At 36.3% G+C, this 27,834-nt stretch overlaps 2 protein-coding genes across 2 annotated transcripts in view; one reads left to right on the top strand and one right to left on the bottom strand.

Annotated features, from left to right (window-relative positions):
* Positions 1-22,418, top strand: part of LOC106075022 (uncharacterized) — a 24,295-nt gene extending 1,877 nt beyond the window's left edge. The window contains exons 2-9 of the mRNA XM_056016289.1: positions 11,325-11,450; positions 12,003-12,130; positions 13,020-13,160; positions 15,100-15,180; positions 16,129-16,282; positions 17,298-17,424; positions 19,583-19,667; positions 20,405-22,418. Coding sequence (XP_055872264.1) covers positions 11,325-11,450; positions 12,003-12,130; positions 13,020-13,160; positions 15,100-15,180; positions 16,129-16,282; positions 17,298-17,424; positions 19,583-19,667; positions 20,405-20,632 — 1,070 coding nt within the window. The 3' untranslated portion in view covers positions 20,633-22,418. The remainder of the gene's footprint in view (positions 1-11,324; positions 11,451-12,002; positions 12,131-13,019; positions 13,161-15,099; positions 15,181-16,128; positions 16,283-17,297; positions 17,425-19,582; positions 19,668-20,404) is intronic.
* On the bottom strand, positions 21,499-27,834 carry LOC106072806 (uncharacterized). Its single transcript, XM_013233253.2, has 4 exons — positions 27,549-27,834; positions 25,134-25,295; positions 24,669-24,841; positions 21,499-23,060 (listed from the first exon to the last, which is right to left on the bottom strand). The coding sequence occupies exons 1-4, from the start codon at positions 27,802-27,804 to the stop codon at positions 22,794-22,796; spliced, it is 858 nt and encodes a 285-aa protein (XP_013088707.1). The 5' UTR covers positions 27,805-27,834; the 3' UTR covers positions 21,499-22,793.

Genomic DNA, 27,834 nt, shown 5'->3' with positions numbered 1-27,834 from the left:
CGTCTCGTTGCGTGTCTGCTCCCGATTCATATGCTGATAAGTGGGGGGTGTGATAGCTTTAAAAATAATCATCCCCTAGACATTAAACGCGCCAAACACACGTCACATTTCCCCACCTGTCACAGGGGTCAGCATTTTTTTTTATGTAATTGGACAATCTTTTTCGCAATCTTACCAACAATGCTTTAAATCTCACTATAAGAAACATGTCATGGTTAAGAATTGGTCGTTTGTATCGTGTTCCTAGCTCCGCCCGGAGCCTTGGTAATGAGTTGGGCCAATTTGTATCTTTAATAGGCTTAAACAAAAACAAACAAACAAACAAAAACTACGAAAAAGACCTAATCTAAGGAGCTGAATTCTTGAGAATCATTTCAGACCTACCTTCTTAATCTAAGGAGCTGCTTTACTATCGCATTCTTGAGGATCATTTCAGAGCTACCTTCTTAATCTAAGGAGCTGCTTTACTATCGCATTCTTGAGGATCAACATTTCAGATCTACCCACTTGGACATTACACTTAGACTTGGTTTTGACGGTCTCCAAAAGCACTGGAGAGCTGCTCATTTTCAAAAATGAAAATGATAAAGAATAGGCCTCGAATAACGATTTAACTTTGAATGAGTATTAGTTCAGGAACAGAAGTCAGATTATTTGTAGACGATTGCATTTATAGTACAATTTAAAAAACCCACAAAATACAGAAATTTTATTAGGGTTTTTTTTTTAACAAATTTCTATAAATCAAATAAGAACATAAAACTAAATGTTATTTAACCTTGGTTAGGCTAATAATAGAATATGTAACCCCAGATTGGGACTCCTCAACTCAAGAAAATATTAAGAAACTGGAACAGACACAAAATAGAGCAGTGAGATTCATACCAAACGAATATTCACATTTGACTAGAACAGTGATGCCCAAAATACGGCCCACGGCCGAATTAGTTTGGGCATCACCGGACTAGAGTAACACATATAATAAAATCACTTAATTTAGAAAGCCTTCAGTAGAGAAGACTCGATAGTAAAGTAGCAATTATACATAAAACACTAAACCATAATCTTCACATACAAAAACTAAATCTAATAAAATACTCAGAAAGACACAAAGATATAAATACACACGGTACATAAGCTAGGACAAATTTGTACAAATGCTTCTCCTGAAGATGAGGTGACCTTATTATTTAAAAGATTAGACGTAACAAAAGCTTCTGGGCAAGATAAAATTAGCGGCAAGCTGATCAAGCTATGTGCGTAACAAATCTCTTCTCTCACATCTTTAACTATTCGTTTCAAACGTGCGTAATTCCAAACTTCAGAGATCGTACCAGTACCAAAGAAAGCAATAATAGATAGCTTAAATGATTTCCACCCAGTAGCACTAACATCTATAGTTATGAAATGTTTTGAAAAATATATGCTTAAACAACTTGTAGTAAAAGTCAATAACAGCCTAGACCCTCAACAATTTGCATACAAAGCAGCTAGAGGAACTGAGGATGCCATTCTATTGCTTATGGACCAGCTTTATAAGCATCTCGATACACCTAAAACATATGCACGAGTCCTCTTCGTAAATTTCTCCTCGGCTTTCAATACCATACAGCCACATCTAATGATAAACAAACTGAGTAACTTAAATGTCAGCCCTTACGCACAAGCATGGGTTCTAAAATTTTTAATCCAACGTCCTCAGTATGTTAAAGTCAACAACACCAATCATCAACTCGAGTAATATATACCGGTGCTCCACAAGGTTGTGTACTTTCTACTGTACTGTACACTCTTTACACTAATGACATAAGAAGCATCTATGACTCGGTTAAACTCATAAAATTCCCTGATGATACTGCCATAGTCAGTCTTATTTCTGAAGACGAAACTCTGTATCGAAGGTCGATAGAAGAGTTTACAAACTGGTGCACTGACAACTTTCTAGAACTAAATGTCACAAAAACATTAAGAACTGATAATAGATTTCAGAAAGAAAAAACAAACTATAAGTGAACTGCAAATAAACACTACATCTATAGAACAAGTGAAAGCATATAAATATCTAGGCGTTATCATTAATAACAATCTCTCATGGGAATACCATCTTGGAACTCTGACAAAGAAAACAGCCCAGCGATTTTTTTTTCTGTACAAACTCAATAGCGTTAAACTAAATAAGAAGATCCTAAATACTTTTTAAGGCGCGACTATAAAAAAATCTGCTAACATACGGAGTAACTTGTTGGCAAGGCAACGCTTCATCTAACCTGTTGCGCCGTCTAGAAACCATCATAAAAACGGCATCAAAAATTACACTCACAACATTATCACACTTAAAGGAACTTTTTGAACAAAAGTGTCTAAGTGGGCGACTACTGTCAATCAAAATAAGAACAGAGCGGTACAAAAACTCGTTCGTACCTCACTCGGTCAGACTATGTCAACGCCACTCGTTGATCAGGAAACATGAAAAAGACCAAGATGCCTGTGTGTAGTCGCTGAATGAACTTTTATGTTGTGTCTGTTCTATATACGTGTATGTGTGTTCTTTATATGAGAAAAGAGTCCTTGTAATCACAACAAATTTCCAAAAGGATCAATAAAGCAGTCTTAGTCTTAGTTTTCTTCCCTAGTGCTATTAGAGAATGGAATGGGTTGCCTGAGACAGCCAGGAAAACCAGTGACTTGGCATAATTTAAATCATTGGTTAACATGCATGACTAGATGCATGACGCGTAGTATGTATTGATCTTCTTTTTTGAAGTAACGTCTGTATTATATAAGATAAGAAGATAAGTATCACAAATGTGACTGACATTATTTTACCTTTCATAAAAGAACTTTACAGACTTTACTGAGAAATACTAAACACATACTCTCTTAATAATGGCATCACTTAGATATATACTACCAGTCACGTAGCAAGGTACCCGTGGGCCCGGGTTCAAGAACATCTTGATGGGCCCCCCTCCAACCAATAAGACAAATTTAGTGTGTGACAAAAAATGAGTAATCTATATGTAAAGACATTCCAATGTAAAGATCGTACCTTTTTTTAAAATAAGTAATTATGTCATAACGTTTGATTCAGTTAGGACTGCATATAAGTAATAGTGTCTTAAAAGTCAATGTTTTCACAACTTCTTAACAGAGTTAAACTTAAAAGTGTTTCGAATGAACAAACAAATGTTCTTCCTAAGTTGTGGGCTCCAACTGGCCATGAGTTGTGGGCTCCAACTGGCCATGAGTTGTGGGCTCCAACTGGCCATGAGTCATGGGCCCAAGCATAATGAATTCCTTCTCGCATGGTTGCTACGCCATATTGTGGGCTCCTATTGGTCGTGGGCCCGGGTTCATTAAACCCCTTCTCACCGTGGATGCTGCGCCACTGACTAGTAGGCTACTGCGCAGACTGAGACGTTGGTCTCCAGGATCCGTGCAGGAGAGAGAGAGACGGGCAGAGAAAGCTCATCGTAGCCAAGTATTAATGTCTCTGGAATCACATTGGTTAAAGAAAACACTTTATAATATTATTATTACTATTATTTTTTTTTTACATATCATAGGCCCTACTGTCGTTCGAAACTTACTTCTATTTAATTATTTTCAATGTTGGTGGTTAACGCCTAGTTGTAAATCAATATATCAATTTCAAATACAAGTTGTGTCCGGAGTGTGAGATAATTTATTATTATTATTGTTGTGTTTCTTTACTTTATCGTCATCTCTGATATTAGTTTTATACATTATATTAGTCGAAGTAGTGAGAACCACTCTAGCCGTCAAGAGCTGGTATCAAGTTCTTGACAGAAAACACAAACTCTCTTTCGTAATCATGTAGGTTAGACTTTCAAACCGATAACAAAAAAACAAACTTCGAATGGATGGTTTTGAGGTCATACGATGAGAATGAGTGGGCATTAGCATTGTATTGGTTTCAAAATCAACCACCGCAAGAAAAGAAACAAAACTTCGAATGGATGGTTTTGAGGTCATACGATGAGAATGAGTGGGCACTGGCATCGTATTGGTTTCAAAATCAACCACCGCAAGAAAACAAAAAAACAACAACTTCGAATGGATGGTTTTGAGGTCATACGATGAGAATGTGTGGGCATTGGCATCGTATTGGTCTCAAAATCAACCATCGCTGGAATCCGCTGTCGGAATAATTTAAATCGGTACACTCTAAACCTCCAAGAAAACATTTAACATATTGCTGTAACTCAGCCAGCAGCGAGCCCAAAGAACCTTAACGAAAGGATATATCCAGTTTAATAATAGAACAATAGTAATGCGATAACAAATATACCACTAGAGTAACCAATAATAGCAGCACATCTTTCTTGTTTACATCCTAGATCTAATTATCGGCCATCTTTGACTTTCTCTATCTTTTAGCGTGTCTCTGTCCTGTGTCTCATGGTGCACAGTCTCGCACCTAATGACAGTGCGCAATGTAGAGTCATAACAATATATATTTTATTTGTCCTTGACAAAAATTGTTTAGTATAAGGATCGAACCTAGGACTTGTGTGTCATTAGCGAGACGCTCAACAACCAGTCATTCAAATATGTGCAGCATTTTATTTTGAAATAAATTATTCAGTCTTTGGTCTTTTATTATACCTAGATCTGCATGTGTCTAAAATGTTGGTTCTAGAATCTATTTTATTCCTTTTCTCTTCTGAAACATGTTGTCAAATCTGAGTTACCCGGTAGTGATTTTGCAGATTTTCACCTTATGGCCTCATGACCAATCTACCCGCTGTTTCGCGCCTCCCAGCCCCATCCCACCCCCGAGGTGCTGTCGATGATAACGTTTAGGAGCTTAGCGTGTAGGACAAAACATTGGTTGCCACCTAAAGCTAACGAGTTCGACATGCCCGAGGGAGAAGGAAAACTCAGAATTCAAACCTCTGATGCCTCCAGATAAATATGATTTTTTTTACCGACATTTTAAAGACACCATTTGTCAGCGCTACTTTGTTGTACGAAATTTTGGCATGTAACCTAATTTCAGTTATGCGTGCTTCTTAAAACAAGATTAATTCTAGGCAGTGCTATTTCTTATTCAAGTCTATCTTTGTTCGTCCATCCTCGGTATGAGCATGAAAAGAAACACATAATGTTGCTGTCTCTTTGTTTAAAGTCTAAAACTATAAAATCATATAGGTAATGTTCACCACTAGCGGATCCAGAACTTCGGAGTGGGGGGGGGGCGATTTTTTTCCAAACCCTAACCCTAATGCCCAGTAAACCCTAACCCTATGCATAAACGTGCGTACAGCATATATATATATATGAGAATAAAAAAAAATAAAAAAGCAGTGTTTCTTAACATTCGGCGAAAAAAAAAAAGTCATGTTGAGGCCTTTCTCTTGATAGCTTGGGGTTCTGGGGGAGCACTGTAAGCCTCCTCATTGGGGTTCGGGGAAAAGCCCCGACGCCAAAAGCGTTATCTTGTATATTTCACTGCAGAAACGCATTCTAATGGTATTTACATCTCACTATTTATCAGTGGGGTTCGGGGCAAAGCCCCGACGCCAAAAGCGTTTTCTTGTATTTTTCACTGTAGAAACGCGTACTCCTGATATCTACAGCTCATTGCTAATTAATGGGGTTCGGGGCGCAGCCCCGACGCCAAAAGCGTTTTCTTGTATAATTCACTGCAGAAACGCATTTCCATGACATCTGCAGCTCTATTTATTAGTGGGGTTCGGGGCGAAGCCTCGACGCCAATAGCGTTTTCTTACATTTTTCACTGCAGAAATGCATTCTCCTGACATCTAGAGCTCATAAGTAATCAGGGGGGTTCGGGGCGAAGCCCCGACGCCAAAAGCGATTTCTTGCATTCTTCACTGCAGAAACGCATTTCCATGACATCTACAGCTCATTATTCATCCTATTAAAAAAGGAACTTTTGAAAAAAGTTTTACTTGAAAAATAGTCTAATTTGAATTTATAGGCCTTTACTACATTGCAAATAAAACGATTAGAAGATACCCCACATATTTAGATTAAGGCTTTGAGGATCGCCTCCGAAAACAAAAGTTCGAAAAATAATATTTATATTAAAAAAAGCTCATTTGTAAGTTATACATTTATTTCAATAGGCATGTTTGTAACTTTGTTTTGTTACAGAACTATAATCTAAAATAAATTTCTGTAGTGGGAGGAGAAATGAAGTGGGCAAATTAGATTGTACTCTAAATTTTTTTTGCAATTTTAGGATTCAAGCATAAATTGTGAGCTGTGTCCCAAATTTAACTAGAAAAATTGCAGATTAAGTAAAGATTGAAAAAAGGCAGATTGGAAAAGAATATTTCTGTTGAGAACTCATCTCAATCGTTATTCTTCTACTGAGAAATTTGGTATGAATTCCAAATTTTCCAAAGCAAAGTCTTTCGTTAAAAAATTATGATTAAAAAATGATGAAATTACATAAACTCTGTCGCCATATTTGACTTTTCTGTTTTAAAACATCGCGTTTTCGTCTGGAAAAAGAGGGGCGGTAGAGTGAAAACGATTACTCCTCGCTCCTTTTTATAATATTTGCTAATGATTGCATTTGGCATTAAAGAATAGGGGTGGGGTGACTCGATATAAGAATTTAATTTATAGCATATATAAATAATATTAGTGACAGATTTTAAAAAAAATTGTAATATCTTAACTATAAAACAAAAAAAGAAAAAATATTGTTTTGTTCGATGGGCGGAAGGCGATTGCATGAATCGCCCCTCCCACCTGGTACAACCCTTTTTCATTTTATATTTACTAATGATAAAATTTGATATTAGAGTGTGGTGCGACATAATATACAATGGGTTCACATATCAATATGTAGCTAATATTATATAGATATTCAACTTATTTTGTTCACAAACTATGATTTCTGCATAAAAATAGGACTGCCCCCCCCCACTCAGAGGGCTAGAGTGGGGAAGACAATACAATCAATTCCCCCCCCCCTTTACCCTACCGAATCGGCCAAGATACCATAAAGGGAGCGACATAATATAAAAATTATATTTTAACTCAACTAATTTTGCTCACAAACTATGATTTCCCCATTAAAGTAGGACCCCCCCGCCACTCAAAGGGTTTAGGTGGGAAAGGCAGTAGAAGTATTCGCCCCCCCCCCCCCCCCATCGGCCAACAGGGGAAAGACATAATATAAAGATTGGTTAAAACACTAATAACAAGTTTTAATCATATAGATATTTAATTGTTATTGTTAGCAAGCTTTGATTTCTACAAATAAATTGGACCGCCCCCCCCACTCGAAAATTTATGGAAGGGGGGCTGGATTGATGCCATCCCCCCCCCCGACCCCATCAAGTCAGCCAACATACTAGGGGGGGGGGGCGAAAAAATCTTTTAAAAAGTTGAAATATAAATAATTAGTATATATTATTAACATAAGTAATAAATTCGTATACAAATTGTGTTTAATTCTATACTAAAATTCTTTCCCCCCCGGGGGGGGGGTCGGCCGAGTGAGGGGGGGGGGCGATCTTAAATCCACTGTTACCAAAACTTGACTGAAATATAGCGTTTCCAGTCATAAGTGCGTTTTATTATTGAGTTGGTTCGTCGAAAGATTCCAGGATTTTCCAGCTACGAATTTTACGTCGTTAGAGAAAGGTTTGGAGAAAAATATGAACATGTCGGAGACTATTGGAACACAATGGGGGGTGAGAGTAAAGAATATGAACATGTCGGAGACTATTGGAACACGATGGGGGGTTCTTTTTCATCGTTCTCATTGTTATGTTGGAGTGTTCATATGACTAGACCAATACATGAGATGAACTGCGCAGTGGTTTCCAAATCAGGGAGCTCTCCATATAGTTTTCTTTCTATTGGGGTGATTTGGGGTCAATGTCTTATACGGGCCTCTTGGTAGAGAGAGCAGTTTTGGAGGACGTGGTCGGCATTTTCTGGTGATACTCCACATGGGCAGATTTCACTGGTTACAATTTTGAGCTTCCGGAACATGTGTTGTCGCATTCTGTTGTGTCCGGTCCTGAGTCGAAAGATTAGACGTTGGTCTTGTCGGGATAGCTTATAGTAAGCATCATCTTTCTTGTGATTTGGATGGGAGCTCGTCCATTTCTCATTTATTTTATCTACAATTAATTTCTTCATTTCTTCTGGATAGAGAGCAGAGTTTACTTGTGAGTTTGTTCTCCCACTCTTGGTGAGTGTGTCAGCCTTCTCATTTCCTGCTAGTTGTATGTGAGCTGGTATCCATTGAATGACAGTTTTTTTGCTGTTGTGGTTGAGCTTTGTGAGTGCTGTTCTGAGGTTTTTAATATAAGGGGAATCAGAGTTTTGCAGGCTTTGGAGGGTTGTTTTTGCGTCTGTTAGAAAGACAATCTGACTGTGAGGGGAACTTGGATGATTTGCTAGCATGGTAGCAGCTAGTGCTAGTGCTTCCCTTTCTGCTCTGTGACTGTCAGAGAGCTCTCCAGTTGCAAAGGATTTTTCTAGTTTTCCTCCATCTGGCCATTCGATAAGTATTCCAGCTCCTCCATGTGTTTGGAGAAAAATATGAACATGTCGGAGACTATTGGAACACGATGGGGGGTGAGAGTAAAGAATATGAACATGTCGGAGACTATTGGAACACGATGGGGGGTGAGAGTAAAGAATATGAACATGTCCGAGACTACTGGAACACGATGGGGGGTGAGAGTAAAGAATATGAACATGGAGACTATTGGAACACGATGGGGGGTGAGAGTAAAGAATATGAACATGTCGGAGACTATTGGAACACGATGGGGGGTGAGAGTAAAGAATATGAACATGTCCGAGACTATTGGAACACGATGGGGGGTGAGAGTAAAGAATATGAACAGGTCGGAGACTATTGGAACACGATGGGGGGTGAGAGTAAAGAATATGAACATGTCCGAGACTATTGGAACACGATGGGGGGTGAGAGTAAAGAATATGAACAGGTCGGAGACTATTGGAACACGATGGGGGGTGAGAGTAAAGAATATGAACATGTCCGAGACTATTGGAACACGATGGGGGGTGAGAGTAAAGAATATGAACATGTCGGAGACTATTGGAACACGATGGGGGGTGAGAGTAAAGAATATGAACATGTCCGAGACTATTGGAACACGATGGGGGGTGAGAGTAAAGAATATGAACATGGAGACTATTGGAACACGATGGGGGGTGAGAGTAAAGAATATAAACAGGTCGGAGACTATTGGAACACAATGGGGGGTGAGAGTAAAGAATATAAACAGGTCGGAGACTATTGGAACACAATGGGGGGTGAGAGTAAAGAATATAAACAGGTCGGAGACTATTGGAACACAATGGGGGGTGAGAGTAAAGAATATAAACAGGTCGGAGACTATTGGAACACAATGGGGGGTGAGAGTAAAGAATATAAACAGGTCGGAGACTATTGGAACACGATGGGGGGTGAGAGTAAAGAATATGAACATGTCCGAGACTATTGGAACACGATGGGGGGTGAGAGTAAAGAATATGAACATGTCGGAGACTATTGGAACACGATGGGGGGTGAGAGTAAAGAATATGAACATGTCCGAGACTATTGGAACACGATGGGGGGTGAGAGTAAAGAATATGAACATGTCCGAGACTATTGGAACACGATGGGGGGTGAGAGTAAAGAATATGAACATGGAGACTATTGGAACACGATGGGGGGTGAGAGTAAAGAATATAAACAGGTCGGAGACTATTGGAACACAATGGGGGGTGAGAGTAAAGAATATAAACAGGTCGGAGACTATTGGAACACGATGGGGGGTGAGAGTAAGAAACTTTTCTTGTAATGATTATAACTGAATTTTAAAGAAGGACTATTTATTAACAGGGACGTGTTTTGTTTGGCTTTTGAGTTAGCGCTTTATCCAAGTAGCTTGTGAAAGAAGTCTATGCTCGTTAAAATTTTTCAAGAATAAGCTGAAAAGCATCTTGAAGCAAGTTCACTTGCAAGGTTTTCTGTTTAAGGCTATTGGTGTAAAGTTTTTTGATGAGAACATTTTTATCCTTAATAAAAATTAAATCCCGTTTCAGATCTTGGGATCTATAAGGCAGATGATGTAAAGATCAACTGTTTCTGTGGTCCACGTTTAACGAGGGTGTCATGTGGCCAGCAAATCGACCGACCCCAACTTATGTCAGGTACCCATTAGAGCTGGATGGACTCAGAGGCGCCCAAAGATTTCAAAATTACAAATCCATGTCTTCACCAGGATTCGAACCCACGATTCACGATTCCGAAGTTAACCTCTACAAGGACGCCACTAGTGCGGTGTAATACAACAATAACATTGGTTTAAAACCACAGTTGCAGTAAGACAAAGCTGCCTAGATAATGGAAGATGCTATCGAGGGCTATGAGCGAATGATTAATTTGCACTTCGCTGATGTCAGATGGCCTAGCAGGGACAGGAGAAGAACTAACATAGACAAGAATTCCGCAGCATATGGTATGCAAATAAATGCCGAAATAATTTAAAATATAACCAATAACAGGGCTTTAAAAAGGGCATTAGTATTGGTGGCGAAAAGTTGACGTGTCAGTAGTTTTAAATACCTCAAAGCTGTCGTCTCCAATGAGGGAACCAAACCCAAACTACTGCGCTGCATTGCACAGTCGACATCGACACTGGCAAAACTCAAAACAATAGGGAAAGGGAAAAACATAGCCCTCGACACCAAAGTCAGACTGCTGCGAGTCTTGGACGCTGACTGCAGAGCTAGAGAGGAGGGTCCTAGCAATGGAATTGAGATGCTACAGAAGGATCCTAGGTATCACATGTAAAGACCGCATCACAAACGAAGAGAATAAAGACAAGGTTATGACAACGATTCGAACCCACGATGACCTGCTAACTAGTGTAAAAAAAAAAAAACAACAACACGCAAACTAAACTTCTATGGCCATATTACAAGGTTTTGGGGGCTTGCAAACACCTTCCTTCAGAGAACAGTTACACAGTACCAGGAAAAAGAAGATGAGGCAGACATAGAACGCAATGGGAAGACAATATAAAAGAATGGAATAGCGTGCCATTGAAAGAGGTTCTATCCAAGGCAAAAGACAGAGAGGAATGGAAAAGGACGGTCGACAAATCTTGTGTGGTGCCCCAACGGTCCAATAGACTATGGCATAGGTGAAGGTGATGTGTGTGTGTGTGTGTATGTATGTGTGTGTGTTATAAACCAAAATTAAAAGGGAAATATATATATGCCTTTATAGTATACCGGTGACCTTGATTAATGAGTCAATGTGTCTACTACTCTCCCTTGTTTAGACTCTGGGCCGGCCTGTGGTAAGACCAGAAGATGTTTGAAAGAGGCAACCTGTGATAGGAGAAAGAGATTGTGTATGTGCCCCAAAGGCTACAGGGGCAATGGAAACATGGGATGTGTCAAAGAAGGTAAGTCCCTATTGGTTGTTTCAACCCATTAACAAAAAGTATTTTGGTCAAAAAACTTTTTTTTTAACTTGCTAGTCTCGGGCGATCCTTCGGGGTGGATGATTGTTACTCCTGGACCAAACCTCCTGCAGGAAGACAGGGGACGACACTCGGGAGCGCATACCACACGATCAGGCAGCGGTCGAAAAGATTTTTTTTTAAATCCATCTTTCATCAATCGAGTATCCTAGTGTACAAGTGCTATATGATTACAACATCTAATAAGTTCTTACATCTGTAATATCGAACAGTTTTTATTTAATGCATTGTATCTAATGAGTCTCTACTTCTACAAAAAATATATGCCAACATGGTGATTATGTGTACGTACTTTTATTTACGATTTGCATTTCGTATGCATTTTAATATGGTATACCTTTGTTTCCTTCTGAAGTTAAAATCAATTAGAATAATAAAGAAATAGATTTAATATGTTGTCAGTTATCGTCAGTATAAAGATTTTCATACAATAGATCTGTATTTTTAAAATTATTTTTTGTTTAACTTGTCTAGAAAATCTGGCCATATTTCTGCAAGGTGATCCTAATTTGAACAACTTGTATTCAGAGCTTCTGCCTCTACAGACTCCTTGTCCTTATAGACTTGTGAAGTATACAACACCGGATTCAAATAGAGTTGAGGTAGGCATCAACGACATCCATCGAATTTCCTGAATGATTGGAGACTTTTAAAAAGTTCCCTTTTCATATCATGCGATCTATAGGGCAGATGATGTAAAAGTAATCAATTTATTTCTGTGGCCCAAAGGTTAACGAGGGTGTCATGTGACAAGCACAACGACCAACTGCTTTACTATTTCCTCAACTAATGCCAGGCCCCCATTAGAGGCGACCTAAAGATCCCAAAATGAATAATCCTAGTCTTCATCAGGATTTCAGTACGGGACCTCCGCTTCGGAAGCCAAGCGTTTTACCATTCAGCCACCGTGAATCCATAAAGAGCAAGCTTTTTTGGTGTATCCGGTGTAAAAAAAACAACCAGATGTCAACACTGTAGGATGACATTCCTAACGCACTTTCGCTTTCGCATTCAGTTGGTCTTTCAAGATGGCGTCATTGACATTGTTTATTTTGTCTATTCATTCAAAATCTCATTATATCTTCCTCTTTTCATTTTCTATTATATCGCCACCACATTTCTTCGTGACGCTTTTCTTCTTTATTTTCCCTTACTGTAATGTAAATCTTAAAAGATGTCAATGGGATCTCAACAATAAAAATGTGGATAAAGTGCTTACTGTGATTGGCTTTTAGTGTGAGCATCCCCAAAAGATCTAGTCTACAAATGAACATCTCATTATGCTAACGTGATTATCGTCCTACTAATGGGCCTATATGTCATTATGGTTTCTACTCCAAAAATGAAGCTCCAGTCTATTGCTAGTACCTCACGCTGTCTTTTTTTTTAAGCACCCAATAAATAATATTCATTTGTGTTTTTATTTATGCTTCAATTTCTTTGCATAAGTCCGAACAAAATAAAAATGTTGAGAAAAAAAATTCTTTACAGGTTTACGCTCAAAACGATCTGTATTTTGGCGGGAAATACTACGCAAAATCAGTGGAGGTTCGATTTTTCATCAAACGTCAAGAGGCTTTCCAAACATACTCCATCTTGATCGAGGGGCTAGCAGAGAATGGCGTCTACAAGGTTTTAACGAAGTCTACTTATAATTTAGTGTACCATTTCTTAAAACTACTTATAATAATAAGAATCGTAGTTAAGTGCTTTTCAAACTTTTTTTTAAACAAGTGAGAACCTGTAAACTTAAGTATCATTGTCAGTGAATCGTATTTTTTTGGCCATGTTCTTATAAAGAATAATTTATTATAATAACTATAAAATAGACCTTAACTTATTCACTTGACTCTCATTGGAGCATAGGCCATCGCCATCGGTCTCTGAAGTCTCTATTCTGGGCAATTTACTTCAACTGGGTGCATGTCTGTCCTGATATCTTTGCTTCTTGGTTTAGTAATCTCCTTCTAGTTTGAATAGAGACGTTAAAATGATATTGAACTATTGTAACATTATTAAAGAGTTCTTTAAAAAAAAAATCGAAGTGTATAGATCTACATGTAAAACGACTGGAAAGTGATTTATTTGACGTCAGATTCTCGCTCACAAGAACAATTTTAACAGGCAAATATTATCCATAATAATAATAATAATAATAATAAGGCTTGTATTTACTAGTCTAACTCTTCATCTACTACGGTAAATGCGGGATTTCAGTTATTTGTCAAATTAGATGTAGACACTAGCAAGCTTTTTTTTTTTTTAATAAATTTATTTATTCACTTTTTTTTAAATTAGGGCCACCAAATTCACTTCTCCTAAGATCTTCAATTATATAAGGCCGATCCTGTTAACAGCGCTATTAAAATCGAACTATTATTATTATTATTATGTTGAAAATGAGAGAAATCGACAATATTTGATATGATTATTGTCTAGCCTACTACGCCGCTATAAAATAACAAACACATGCAAACATGACAAGTGATAACTGTCAGGTTTGTTTGTGAGTATTTAGCAACAATTCCCAACTATCATTCTTATTTCTGTGAAGAGGGTCTCTGAAAGATCTTCTTCCCCATTTCGTTCGGATATTTAAGAGTAAAAATGGCACTCGAATGGATGAGGTTAAATAGCTAGATAGGAATGGAGGTCCGTGTGGCGCTTAAGATTTTTTTGATTTAATGTGATGGGCTTTATAAAGGTAGGTTCGTTTTTACATTGTAGATCTACTAGTCTGTCAACAATAGACTTCACTAATTACATCACAAACTTAGTATGTCAACAATAGACTTCACTAATTGCATCACAAACTTAGTATGTTGCGTGACACTTTGGATAAATGTCTTTTTTTAACACCAGTAACTAAACTATATTTCCCTTATTCCTTCAGTAGCGCTGTCAATGGGACCAGTGGCGTAGCTAGGGTATTTGATGCCCCGTGCGGCCCGCACCACCCGCACATTGCTAGCTAAGCCACTGACTGGGACTAACTCCAATGCTCCACCCAAAAAATATCTAGAAACCTTTTTCACTTTGCTTAGTTCAGCTCTCAAACACAATTATTTTAGTAACATTTTACATTGGATGTAGATCACTTTTTTAGAAAGCTTATATGAACTCTTTGTCTGATACAAATCGAGTACACGTCATTTCTCCCATTTCCCATTCTCGGATCAAGTTTAAACTTTACACAATTATTCATTGTCGAAGACAATACAAGAATGAAAAAAAAAAACCAATTAGCTCATTAATTTTGTTGTATATAGAAAAATGGAGATACATTTTGCGTTACTGAGATATGTTGCAGTAATTTGTGTGTTTCTTTCCCTTATATATGCTTTGTTGTTGTTTTTTTTTAAAGTAATTTTTTAAAATTTTGCTTGTTTGCTTTATAAATGTCTCCGTGCACTCAAGGGGAAAAAAGCATTAATACAATTTAAAACATTCATTAACACGAAACTCTAAATTCTTACAATTTATCACGTGACTTTCACGTTCCTGTCTTCTTTCTGAATGAACTTTGACTTGTGTGATAAGCAGACGATATTTTCTGAATGTTCCCGAATAGTTCCAAGAATGGAGGAAAAGTGAAAACGACGTCTTTTGGAAGACTCCTGTCGATGATATTGAGACTGTCGGATCTTTTAAGGTAAGAAAATTAGCGAAATTAATAATTATTAATAATTATTTTGTAGTGAGTCTTTACATCTTACATAGTAGGTGATACATTCTGGTAGGTGATTGTTATAAAATAATGAGAAGATAATCAATCATGGCGTGCTCAATGTGGCCATAGACATACATAAATATAGACTGGCCGAAGGAAGTAACTTCATGTAACTTGAAAACATGTATATCTATTGTATTCGGATTTCCGAATTATGAAAAATTGCATGATCTTCATTCTTAGAGATTAAACAAAACTACACTGCCTCCTTATTTACAATATATGTAGGTGTGTGGCTGAAATAGATATGAATTACTTAACTTTTATACTGCTCGTAAATGCTGTATAATAAAGTACACAAGATTGCAAGTCACAAATTTTCATTTCATAAAACTCTTTAATCGGCCAGTCTATATTTATTTATGCATATGAATGTGCCTATTCAAAATAAATTTAGAGTTACCGTCCCTTTTTGAAATTTAATTTGATAGTTTAGACATGGTTTAGACAAAAGTGAAATCTAATTTTTAATAGTGAAAGAGTTGGATGGACTCGAAATTCACAAATCCAGTCTTCGATGAGATTCGAACCCAGGACATCAGGTTCGAAAGCCATGCGCTTAGTCACCCACCCATCGCGCCCCAAGTCGTAAAGCTATTTATTCTTAATTACTTATGTAGATTTAAGTTACTTATTTTATCTTAACGATTTCAGTCGACTTGTATTACAGCTTTAGGAGTGTACTTTTACACACATAGCGGTAATGCACTGTGTATCTCTGATAAATGTTTGATACAATTAGTGATTTTTAAAAAAAATCGTCTACCTTGAATTAAAATATTTACCAGATCGTAATGACTCGTGTTTATATTAATAACAAAGCGCGAAGTTGAATTCCTTAGAAATTTACTTCTTTTTTTTTTCTGTTAGATTGTGACGACATATGACACAGTTAATAACCAGGCTCACATTGACGCGGCAGATGGCTTCGGTTTAAAGGTTTTATTCAGACCAGCAGAAGTGACCACAGAATACCAATCTCAGATTCCAGGCATAGTTGTAGATATAAGTGACTCGATCAAATGTTAGTTGTTGTTTATTTTTATTTGACATATTTAATATAGGCCTACATTTAATATTGCTTTCTTTCTTTTTTTTTTTTTTTTGCTATAAATCATTTTATGATGTTTGAACCATAAAATGGCAAAAAAAAAAAAAAAAGGCAACAATTAACTATTTTTGCGTCTGTGTCTTCTCAATTGTCTTAAACTAGACTTATAGAGTTGTCTGAGACTACTGGAGCTTCAGGCCTATGGAAGCTTGCCTGTCTGGGAAGGATTCATGCAGATGTAAATTTTTGCATCCCTATTACTGAAAGCTCATATCCCAAGAAGCTCAGGTCAGAAGCGAGGCCAAAGGCCTATCACGACGGGGATACTTCCATATTCCTTCTCTGTATCACATCAGCCATGCAGGTGTCCGCCATGAAAATGTCCCGTTCAGAAACGATGTGTGTATAGTGATGTTGGATAGTGATTGCAGTCTTGTTTTGCTTCTCTATTGGCCTAATCGTCTCCTCTAATGACCGTTTCCTCCCGAGCGCCACGTTGAGGCTGAGAAGCATTGCACGGGTGCGCATGTGCCTAACGGAAATCTGGCGCTTTGCTGCCTAACCTCAATGTGGCGCCCTGGAAGAAACGATTAGACCAATAAGGGCAGCAAAACACAACTCTTATAGGGGTGCCTAAAAAACTAGTCCATTTTACTGACGGGGATAGAAGAAAGCCCCAGCAAACATAGGTTGGGGTTGCTTTGAGAGCATTTACAACCCTTCCTCAAGGTACCGATTAACGAATGTGGAATTGCGCACGTTTAGTGTTGTAAATAGAAGAAAATGGTGCAGATCCTTGGTGTGCTCGGCATTCGGCCATGTTTTTTAGCCTATGCATCCGGAGGTTCCGAATCACTGGAAATAACACTAACTTTGATCTCTCCCAATCAGAAGAATCTGTTCAATCAGGCTGAAGTTCTTTTATGCTAACTCTGCCGACAGTTTCAAATAGTGTTATTAAATTAAGTAATAATTTTAAAATTTACAGTACAGATTCACTTTAGTGAAAATGAATTGTCCTCTACACCTGAAGGACCATCTGTGGTTGAAACAGCTGCCAAAAACAAAGTCAGTCTCAGCAACTGGGTCATCTACACTACCATGAACAACATCAAGTAAGTCAGTCAAGTAAATCCGTTTTCCTAACCTCTTAACTGTGCTCTCGTGTGGAAAGGTCGATGTATAAGACTTGAATAATCGACCCATCTTCGTCAGCGCAGAGTAGGCCTACACATAGAGAAGAGACTCTCTCTCTCATCCAGTCCCTTTTGTCACGGAATCTTTGCGGATCTCAATGTGGCAGCTCTCCAGGACTGTGGTGGTACATTGCTACATATTGCGTAAGAACTTATCCTTTGGCTTCGCTTCAGGTGGAATAACTTGGGGGGGGGGGGGGTATATAAGGAATTGAGTCTTCGGTTTTGACCGAAAAGTCAATACAAAGCTCTTATTTATGCCCTTTGTGTGAGAACCTTTCACCCTGATTAATTCTATCCACGAGCTTGCCTTGACTCTTTATTTGGGTGCTCTAATCTCATGATGTTTGAAAGTTACCGGTATCTGCTTTAGCTGGAAATACTTCTCTCTCCACGCTTTATTCATGCGCTATTAGGCCCATGTTTAGACTGAAACTTATGGGCCTATCTCTTAGAGACTTATGCTGCGTTCACAAGTAGAAATTAAAAACTAAGAGTAGCCTATTGTCACATGTGTATGCATAATGGCACTCTTGACAGCGCACAAAAAATGACTGACTAGCAGGAAGTCAACTGTCTTTAATATTCAGGTCACATTACGTGTCCGTGGGAAAATAAGGCAGACCATTCCAGATACCTTCATTTGCATAGATGTAGAGTCAGTGTAGAAGCTTGTAGAATCTACGATCAGTGGCGTAAAGGATCTAGAAAAATCTTAGCTAGGTAATATTTTAAGAGCGTAGAGCTAACTACCGGTGTCGCTAGTTATTGTTCCTGTTTGTTGGTCATTAGATAGTTCCCAGTTGCCATTTATTAGTCATTGTCACCATGTCACGTGTGAATTATTGAGCTTATTCTTTGCTGGATTACTTTTTGATCAACTGTATTTTCACAGTTTAATATTTCAACTATAGTATTTAATGTCAGGCAAGTCATTGGAAAAGCTATATTTATTTTATGTTTAATAACTTGTCATATGATAGTGGAGATGATGCACAAATGTCTTCAAAATACATAGTGACACCTATCTTTTAGGGCTTAATTTACATAAATCGAAATGGCGAATGCTACTTTAAAACCGGCACTGTTAGCCTATTTAAGCCCTATCTTTTTTTGCTTGCGATTGTCACTTTTTAGTTTCAACACTAGACATTAAAGACATTTCAGGGATGTGTTCACCCCCAGTTTTGTACAAAGCTTCTATCAACTCACTCTGTCTGTCTGGTACACAGCTTCTATCAACTCTGTCTGTCTGGTAAACATTATTTCTCCTACATCCAATCTCTGATCAAGCAGAAATGTTGCACAATTATTTCTTTTACATGACAACGCAAGAATGAAAAAATAAAAATAACCATTAGCTCATTTCCTATTGGTAATTATTTATTTTGTTTGGTATCTCGAACATGGGAAAGAAATTATACATTAACTGAAGTGGCGGTATAAGCTGATTTAGTCCCCTTTATATGTCGTCGTCAGAAGCTTAGTGAAAACAAACATGAAATAGGACAATGGATATCTATACAATCTTTCCTGTTCATACGCTTTTCACTAGCAGAGTAGTTACAGTGTTGGCTTGAAAAGCCTGAAAAGGCTTTAGCCTACGAGATTAAATTCAGATCGCTCTTTCTCTTTAAAAAAAAAAAAAACATTTAAAAAGCGATCACCCAGATGTCCCTTTCTTTCTCACCCCCCACCCCTTTTTTTTCCCCATTTCCAACTGGCCTACAAGATCAGAGAAAGCTAAAAGCATGAAGTTGCGCTAAATAAAACAATAGGTAAAAATATTTAAAAATGTAATTACATGTAATTACATGACTGATCCAAACTATTGATACAACTACACTTGAAATAATATAACATAGGCCTAATTTTTTTTTAAGTATTTTGTTTTTGTTGTACTCTGCTTGTTTTAGCCAAGTAGAGTAATGACTATTTCTTGTAAACATTATGGAGACAAACATTTTATAACTCGATTTGTCTTAAATTAGATAACTGCAAACACTGACATATATATCTACTTAAAGAGAGAATATAATCGCCTATTAGTCTTAACAACATGTCATATTTTTTCCAGACGTGTAGAACCTGAAGGATCCACCTGCGACAAAATGTACAATGACTTTAAGCATGAGTGTAATAGTAGACTCACTCGTTTAGCGGTAAGCTGTGCAAGTTTGTGTCTTTGTCACCATAACGGCCCGGGTCATCGTCCCGGCTCGGGCCTAACGTCTACATCTATAGATTCAGATCATATTTTAATTTATTCATATTGAGTTTAAAAAATAATATTTCTTTCAATACTTATAATAGCCTACCTACTAACAGGTATAATTGACTAATGTAGTGAAACCATTAGACCAGGGTGAACTCATAAAGCTAAATCTCTGACATCCGAAGCTATAGCACTTGGCTCACTAAGTCCACGCTACTAGCTAGGGCTCATCAACAAGGGGAAGAAATCGTACTTGACAGATGTGGTGGTATAAGTTGAATTAGTTCCCTTGAGGATTCGAGCCCTGAGTGAATTTTTTTATGCATTTAAAAAACAATCATGTAAACATTCACAAAGATGCTCCTTTCTTTCTCCCCCTTTTTCACTAGTCCAGACAAGTGACCGAGCATAGAGCATCGATAATGCTAGACTAAACAAGTGGTAAAAAAAAATATTCCTAATCGCACAGATTTGTTATGCCTAGGTCAACAGTACAAATAATTACTGGACTGATCCAAACTAATTGATAAAAGTACACTAAATATAAGCTTTATTTTTTTTAAGTATTTTTTTTTATGTCTTTCTTGTTATTTTCTGTCATTAGCATTAATCATTTTAAAATGTTGAGATCATGTGAACCAAAATATGTTTTCATCATCATATCTAAATTTCCTCCCCTTCCAGTCAGTGAAAGCTTGCAGCGCCTTGTATACGGATGAGCCATTCCTGAAATGTCTGGCCACAAACAAGATTAGCACCGTGTCTCTTGCTAGACTGTACAGAGAGTGTCAAACTGCACTCTGCACCAACCGCTACATGAAATGTATTCACATTGAGACAAAGATCCGAGATGAGTTCAACTGCCCAGTGCCCAAGGGGCTGTCATACTGTTCCTCTTTCTTTAGCAATTAGCAGCATCCATTAGGCTGTCAAATACAAATCATCGATGTTTTTGTGCTCAGCGTTGGGTTTTATGTTACTTTCAATAAAATAAGCATGAAACGCTATTATATACATGCAGGCTAATTTTCTGAACTTTGGTTGTTGCAAATTATATTTCTCATTAGATCGATGAAGATAAATTCAGAGTTTTTTTTCTGCAATAATGTCAATGAAAGTTAATGCTCATCTACACTGTCACCATATCACTGACTAAGAGTGAAAATTATCAGCAAAATACCAGACTAGCAAAACAATTAGCATACTATCAGATTGAGATAATAAGGTAAATGTTTGGAGATTGCAAAGCTACAAATAAACAAAAACTAAATCATACTGGTAATGCTGTAGAAAATGGCAGGATAAAAATCAAATGTAATTTAATTTTAATTTAGGCAAAGACTGGTGTAGATGTAGAACACTACTTATGTTAGTAGACTAATGCTTATAGCAGAAGAATCTATCTTAAGATTTTATTTGGAAAGTTTTTTTTTATCTTTCAGGAGTATTGTTTTCCGAAAAAAAAAAAATGGGGGCTAGTAATTAGAAATCAGAATGAATGCATTAATAAAACTTCAGGACATTTGGGTAACATGATTGCACTAGTAAAACTAATGTAGATGGTCGAATGCAATAAATCTGTAACTACAAATTATGCCCCTCCTTTTTACTAATAAATCCTTTTTTTTAAAGTACTTTATGATAAGTATATATAGGGCTTCATGTGGAATTATTTAATAAAGCAAACTGTCTATATGTTCTAAAACAATGCAACAAAACTAGTTTGAGGAATTATAAATTAAAATTGTTAGACCGAAAAAAAAAAAAAAAAAGGCACATTAAATTTTAAAGAAATTTTATTCAAAGTATACATTTTATTATTGTTTGACAAAATCACTGTACAGTAGTATAAACTGGAATGAGTGGAATGTAGTCAGTCAGAAGATAACAAGAAAATTGTGTATATTGGTATATACAGACACATTATATAGGGCACATTAGAGCTAACAAACAAATTAATTTGTAATTAATTGTCTATTATATTAATGAACATTAAATTTTTTATAAGCTGAACAAAAGAAAATAAGATTGGGCCCTAGATTTAAAAAAATATTTCTTGTTTGACTATTGAATATTCTATTTCTTTCTAGAATTTAACTATAAATAATCTTTTCCTTTTCTCTCTAGTAGTATTAAAGTGCAACCAAAATATACATAATTTCAAGTATTTGAACTAAAATTAAGCTTTATATATAAAAAAAAACAAAACAACTATGTACACAAAATATTTACATGAGATTTAGAATAACAAAAATTGCCTACATTTGAAGTAACTAAGAGATTTTCTTTGAATGAAGTTATGTGACACTGACATGAAAATATTGTACATTTCAACATCATCTTAAAGTGATAATAACAGACATAGTTTCAACAAACTAGCTGTGATATCAATGTTATTTACAAACCAAAGTAAAATTGTTCCCAGCCATTCTATTCTTAACAGGATAGCCAACACAACAGACAGACAAGAGCTATCTACATATTATCATCTCAATCCACTACAAACATTATTTACACAATGTTCTCAACATTTAAGACATAAACTATAGAAAAGGTGTATAATTAGACGTTAATAAACTTTAGACACTTTCATACAAAAAATGGATGGTATGGTTTAAAATAAATGAATGACTATCCCATTAAAAGCTAGAGATTTTTATATTTAGCTGTAAACAAAGTATTGAAAAAAAAAGAAAAAGATTTATAATGTAAAATATTGTCTAATATAATGATGAGTAACTAATATTTGTCAAATTACTTTGTTATATTTAGCATATGTTTAATAAATACCAAGACCTAACAAAAATTAAATCCCCTGATCCTATCCAATGCACTGCCAGATCACATCCTAACTAGTAGCTTGGATTTTAGATTTGTTTCCCTTGAATCATTTCAATGGAAGTTAAAAGCTCAACCCATTTCCCAAACAAACATATCACTTTGTGGATCACCATTACAAAAAAAGAATGATAAGATTATCTTGAACTTTACAGCTGAGAATCGGGAGTAGCTAAATGTGTATTAGTCTTGAACATGTCACCCACACAGACAAACAAATTATGCAGTCATAGGTTCAAACAAATGATTCTCCTACTCTAGGTTTCTGTGCTGTTGGAGGGGCAATGCCATATGTACGAGAGCCAGCAACAGATGGGGCTTTGCCATAGTCAGGTCTATCCTGCTGTTGACCATAGGGGGGCCTGCTGTATCCACCATACTGTGAGGGCATTGTATCCAATGGCTGGGCCCTCATTGCTTCGTCTTGTTTCTCAAGTTCCCTGCGTTTAGCATTTAGCTCAGCAGCAGAAGTAACTCCAGGGTCTCCATTTTCTTCTTTGTCCTGCAAAAATTCTTTTTTTTGTTAATTACTATTATTTATAACTTTCTTAAAATTGTTCAAATTCTAAACACATTGAAGTCCTAAAAAAAAGGCTTTCTACTTTGATGCCACTGATAAAAAGGAAGTTCATTAATGCTAAACAACATTTTTGTTTCTCAATTTTTTTTTCTTAATTTTAACATATTTACAACAAAATAAGTGTTTAAGCTACTTTAAAAAAAGAGAGATTTCTAGAAGTTAAATTGTGTAAAAAAAAATTTAAAAATAAGGAAAGCGAGAAAATAAAGAGTATTTTATTAGGGGTTTTAGTTTTGAGTTTTTGGCACATCTGCACAATTTAGGACATGTCGTGCCCATAATCCTTCAAGGGTTACTCTCCCTTCATATCACAAGAGCTAAATTTTATACAGTTAGGTCATTAAAAGCAAGGTCTATTCACAGTTAAGATAGTAAAAATGTATTAATTTAATAAAAGTCTGTTTTAAACATATTGTTGTAACCCCTCTCCCGCACTACACTAATGATGCGCACCTGAGCACTACTGAACACGACTAGTGAAAGACATATAGAGACAGAAAGAAGGACTGTTGTGAGCCGGCTAGAAGTCATGGGAGTCTTAACAGTCTGGTGCTGAGTGCTGTCCTGTGTGATACTAGGAAACTGTGTGGGAGACCTGGAGCAACACTGGGAAGTGTGTCGGTGGTCTGTTCTGTGTTCTGGTATGAAGTAGGACTCTTAGAACTCTTAAGACATAGTACTCCCTGTGACTTTATAGCAGACGTCCAAGTCTAACTAGTAACTATTACTATTTGTTGATTCTTGTGCTAGTTATACTAAATAAATACATCGTTTACTGTTGCCGACCTGTCTTTCGTTGAGTGCCTGCCTTAGAGAGTTACAACAATATGTTCACAATTTCTCTGCACTATCACAAATCAAACCTTTGCAGACAATCCCACCTCCTGGACAAAGCCCAGTACCTTCCCAGGGTTACATTTATCGAACAGTGTTTTTAAGCTGTGTGCTCCAAAATATTTCTCCCTAATATCCTGGTATCTGGGGCAATCAATGAGGATTTGTTCCCAGGTGAGACATGAGTCACTTTTATTATTATTAGGACTTATAAATTACTCAAAATAAATGAGTCTTGCTTATGTAAATTAAAATAGAAACTCCATAAAGTGCCCAAGGGGTATTTGATAGAACTAGTTGCATGAATTCTTTCATTGCTTTCAGTATTTGTTTTAATAGTCATTATATATCTATATATATTTGTATATCACATTATTTGTTCATCTTATCTTTTGGATATATCTTGATGCTCCTTTTTCTGAAGTTAAAACACTGTTTACTATGACTTTACACACAACAAGGTTTGAGAAACACAAAGTAGAGCTCAGATGATGAATATATACATTAAATATTTCAGTGATTTGCAAATGCAATCCAAATAATTATAAACAGTTCTGAATATTGGGCTCAAGAAACCATTTGTAGTTTGAAGTCACTATGTCAAAGCCTGCATTAAGTTAGTCACTATGTCACAGCCTGCATTAAGTTAACCAACTTTCCACATCTACTATTTAACCAGCAGTCACATAAACCTACCTGATATATCAATGCTAATAAGAAGACACACATCCCTGATAAAGCTGAGCAGAAGCCAGACAAAACAACCAAACCATAACTCCAGGAGAGGTAATTCATCCAAGGCCTTGGCATCCAGGTAGAATCATTGCTCATTTCAGCAAAAACCAATGCAATCAAGAACACTAAGAAAGCTTTAAAGATGAACAAGCAGATAAATTAATGAAAAATAATAAATCTGTAAATCATAGAAAAAGATTCTATGCATTTAAGTCATATATATATATATATATATGAGCATTAGTCAATATATATTTAAAACAAAATGCTGGAACATTAATATAGAAAATAGGAACTAAAATATAATAAACTAAAACCTCTTCATTATATGCCAAATTGTAAATTTTGTTATGGCTGATCTTGTGAATATGACACAATAATTCTAAAGACCTAAACATTGAAACAATCCTGGCACACACTCCTCACCTGAACCAAGAAGTAAGGCACTGTTGATAAAGAACATCCGGGGCCGGTGTTTATACAAATGTTGCCTTGGACTTTCTGGGATGTAGAGCAGGGTGAAAATCATTCCTAATAGATCACCAAATAAGGCAATAATGCTAAATGCCTGCACAAACCTAAACCAAACTGAAAAAAAAAAAACATAGTTTATTGCTATTGTTAATATGAATGAATACATCCAATAACTACATTGTAACAGGTCTTCTTCTTGAAGCACCAACACCATCCCTGTTGCAATACTCCACCAGCTTAGTACAGCCAAGTGTTCAACACACTCTACAGTACTATTGCCAATGCTTCAAAAGGAATAGGAACCCCTGTTTGAATTACTTCTAGAAAACAGACTAGAAATAGTTAACTAAAAGATCAGAAGAAAATGTATTAATGGATATTCATTTAAGTCAAGTAATACATAACTGTGGCACATCCAACAGACTCAGTCAAATTCTTCCACAAAGGAAGTACAAACTCAATTGGCTACAATGAAGCATTATATATATTTATGTATGTATAGAAAACATAGCAAAATAAAAGTAATGGATTATAAGGACCTCTAACTCAAGCTTTTAAACTGATTCAACCATTAAAAACTTTATAAGCAACAAGAAAAAGATATCTTAGTGTAATCAATGAGAGCTTATATTATACCAACAGTAAGAAAGTCAGAATGTTAACATTCATAGGGTTGGTCTCAAGAAGATTTTCTCATAAAATAGTCAATTCAAAATAAAAAAATACCCTCAATTGCTGCAACGATAAAGCAGAGAAAGGAGCATTAGTCAACCAACATCTATCCTATTAAATGAATCATATTTTCTGGCAAACTGTCAAAATGACTGATACCTCCTCCTTCCTAAAATCTTAGATTCTAACAAATGACTTGACATAATTAATCATTTTAACTTTACACAAAAAAGAACCTAATACATGAATGTTTAAGCTGAATACACACACAATAATTCTGCTTACTGGCTATCAAGCCATAGTCAACATTTTTCATCTCTAACATGTAAATTTTGTGATTCAAACAATCCTTCAGGAATGAAGATTATATCAAAGCCTAAACCTACTGCAGGATGGCAGGCCAGGGTTTGAACCATGGACCATCATGACAATAACATAGAGAATTTATTTAATTATATTAAACGATTCAGCACATAACTCTTTTGTTAGTTTCTAACTTTTTGGGAGCCATTCTAGGTAACAACAATAATCAACAAGGGACATTACTCCTATATACTGAATAACAACCTATATAACACACATACTAACAAACTTAACACATGAACAGGTAGCTCCCAACAGATGATCCTTCCATTGATAAACTTTAGAAGAACTGACAGAGCCTAAATCCACTGAGCAGTTTTCAGATCTAGGACCAGTGTTTTTCAACTCAGTCCCTTTGCAATGGTATAGATAGTTAGGATTGAGAAAAAATTTCAAGCATTTTTACATCAAAATCTGGACACTCTTTTGTATACATAATTTTTTTTTGTGGTAGCATTTCAATTCATTCATTCCTTTGCCTTCTTCAGGCTTCAGCAGCTAACATTTAGTAGCTACTTAAATAAGGAAGAGTAGAAAATACCTAAATACAGGTTTAACGTTTTCCATTTTATAGTAAACAAATAAAAGCCCAACTGTCTCTAAAGGTCAATGAAACTAATGAAAGAAAGGCGATAAATTGCAATTCTTTATAAAGGTTTTTCTTATGTTGTTTATCTGAAAAAAAAAATCTTTCACATTCATACTATTTGCATACTCAACAAAGCTTAACAATGTACATATCTAGGTTTTGAGACCAACATTTATCTAATTAAGTTTGAAGAATTTCAAAGATCAATTGATGTTACTTTTAACTTAAAAACAGACTGAATAACCTTAGATAACTATAAAGAGACTTTTAGACCTTTTGACAAGAAAACTAAATGTTATTTATATGAAGAGCAATTTTAGATAATCTTCTGGTATAGTTTTAATTTCTAAAAAATATGAACAGCATACTATAGATAATGATTTGAGATCTTGCTTAACTTAAAGTTATTTATTTATTAAAAATGATAAATCATCTTTCAATATCTTTTTGATCTACAGGATTACCACCAAGGTTCTAGGTTGCTGTTTAGTTTGTCTACACCTAAAGCTGCCCCTGCTGTTTTGTTTTCAATTTAAACATCACTACTTTAATAATTAGAATAAATACGGAAGTGACAAGTTCAAATTTTCTTCATGACATGATGTTACTCTAATAATCATATTGGATCTAGAAAAAAGTCTAGTTCTGAATCTGATTATAAAGCTAACAGGTTTTTATTTCTTACGTTAAAACGATACAAATGGGAAGTGGGGGTGTTGTTAAATAATGTCAAATCTGTTTACCTGGCTGGAGAGAGTGCTCGATGTCCGAAAACTCCGTGGAATGGATCCACCAGCATCCTACGTAGGATTTCATCACAGGATCGCGAGGCTTGATAAATCCGTTCAGACAAACGTGCCATAATCCAACTGTCCCAAACGGGCTGAAAACACGGGTCCATGATTTGTACCAGTAAGGCGAGGCGAAGCCAACGAACATTGTGATGAACGCGGCGATCGCTGTGATGAAGGCAATCTTAAACAGCTTTTCTGTCGCCATTTTGTTTACCTGAATGAGACTTTTGGAACT

This window comes from Biomphalaria glabrata, chromosome 17 (assembly GCF_947242115.1).
Source record: "Biomphalaria glabrata chromosome 17, xgBioGlab47.1, whole genome shotgun sequence".
Classification (NCBI taxonomy): domain Eukaryota; kingdom Metazoa; phylum Mollusca; class Gastropoda; family Planorbidae; genus Biomphalaria; species Biomphalaria glabrata.
This window is presented reverse-complemented; position numbering and strand designations above follow the sequence as displayed.

Excerpts from the sequence above, each read along its gene's own strand:
- LOC106072806 (XM_013233253.2), bottom strand. The coding sequence starts at position 27,804 with ATGGCGACAGAAAAGCTGTTTAAGATTGCCTTCATCACAGCGATCGCC. Across the intron at positions 25,296-27,548 it reads CGAGCACTCTCTCCAGCCAG|TTTGGTTTAGGTTTGTGCAG; the intron begins GTAAACAGATTT and ends TTTTTTTTTCAG. Across the intron at positions 24,842-25,133 it reads TGCCTTACTTCTTGGTTCAG|CTTTCTTAGTGTTCTTGATT; the intron begins GTGAGGAGTGTG and ends TCATCTTTAAAG.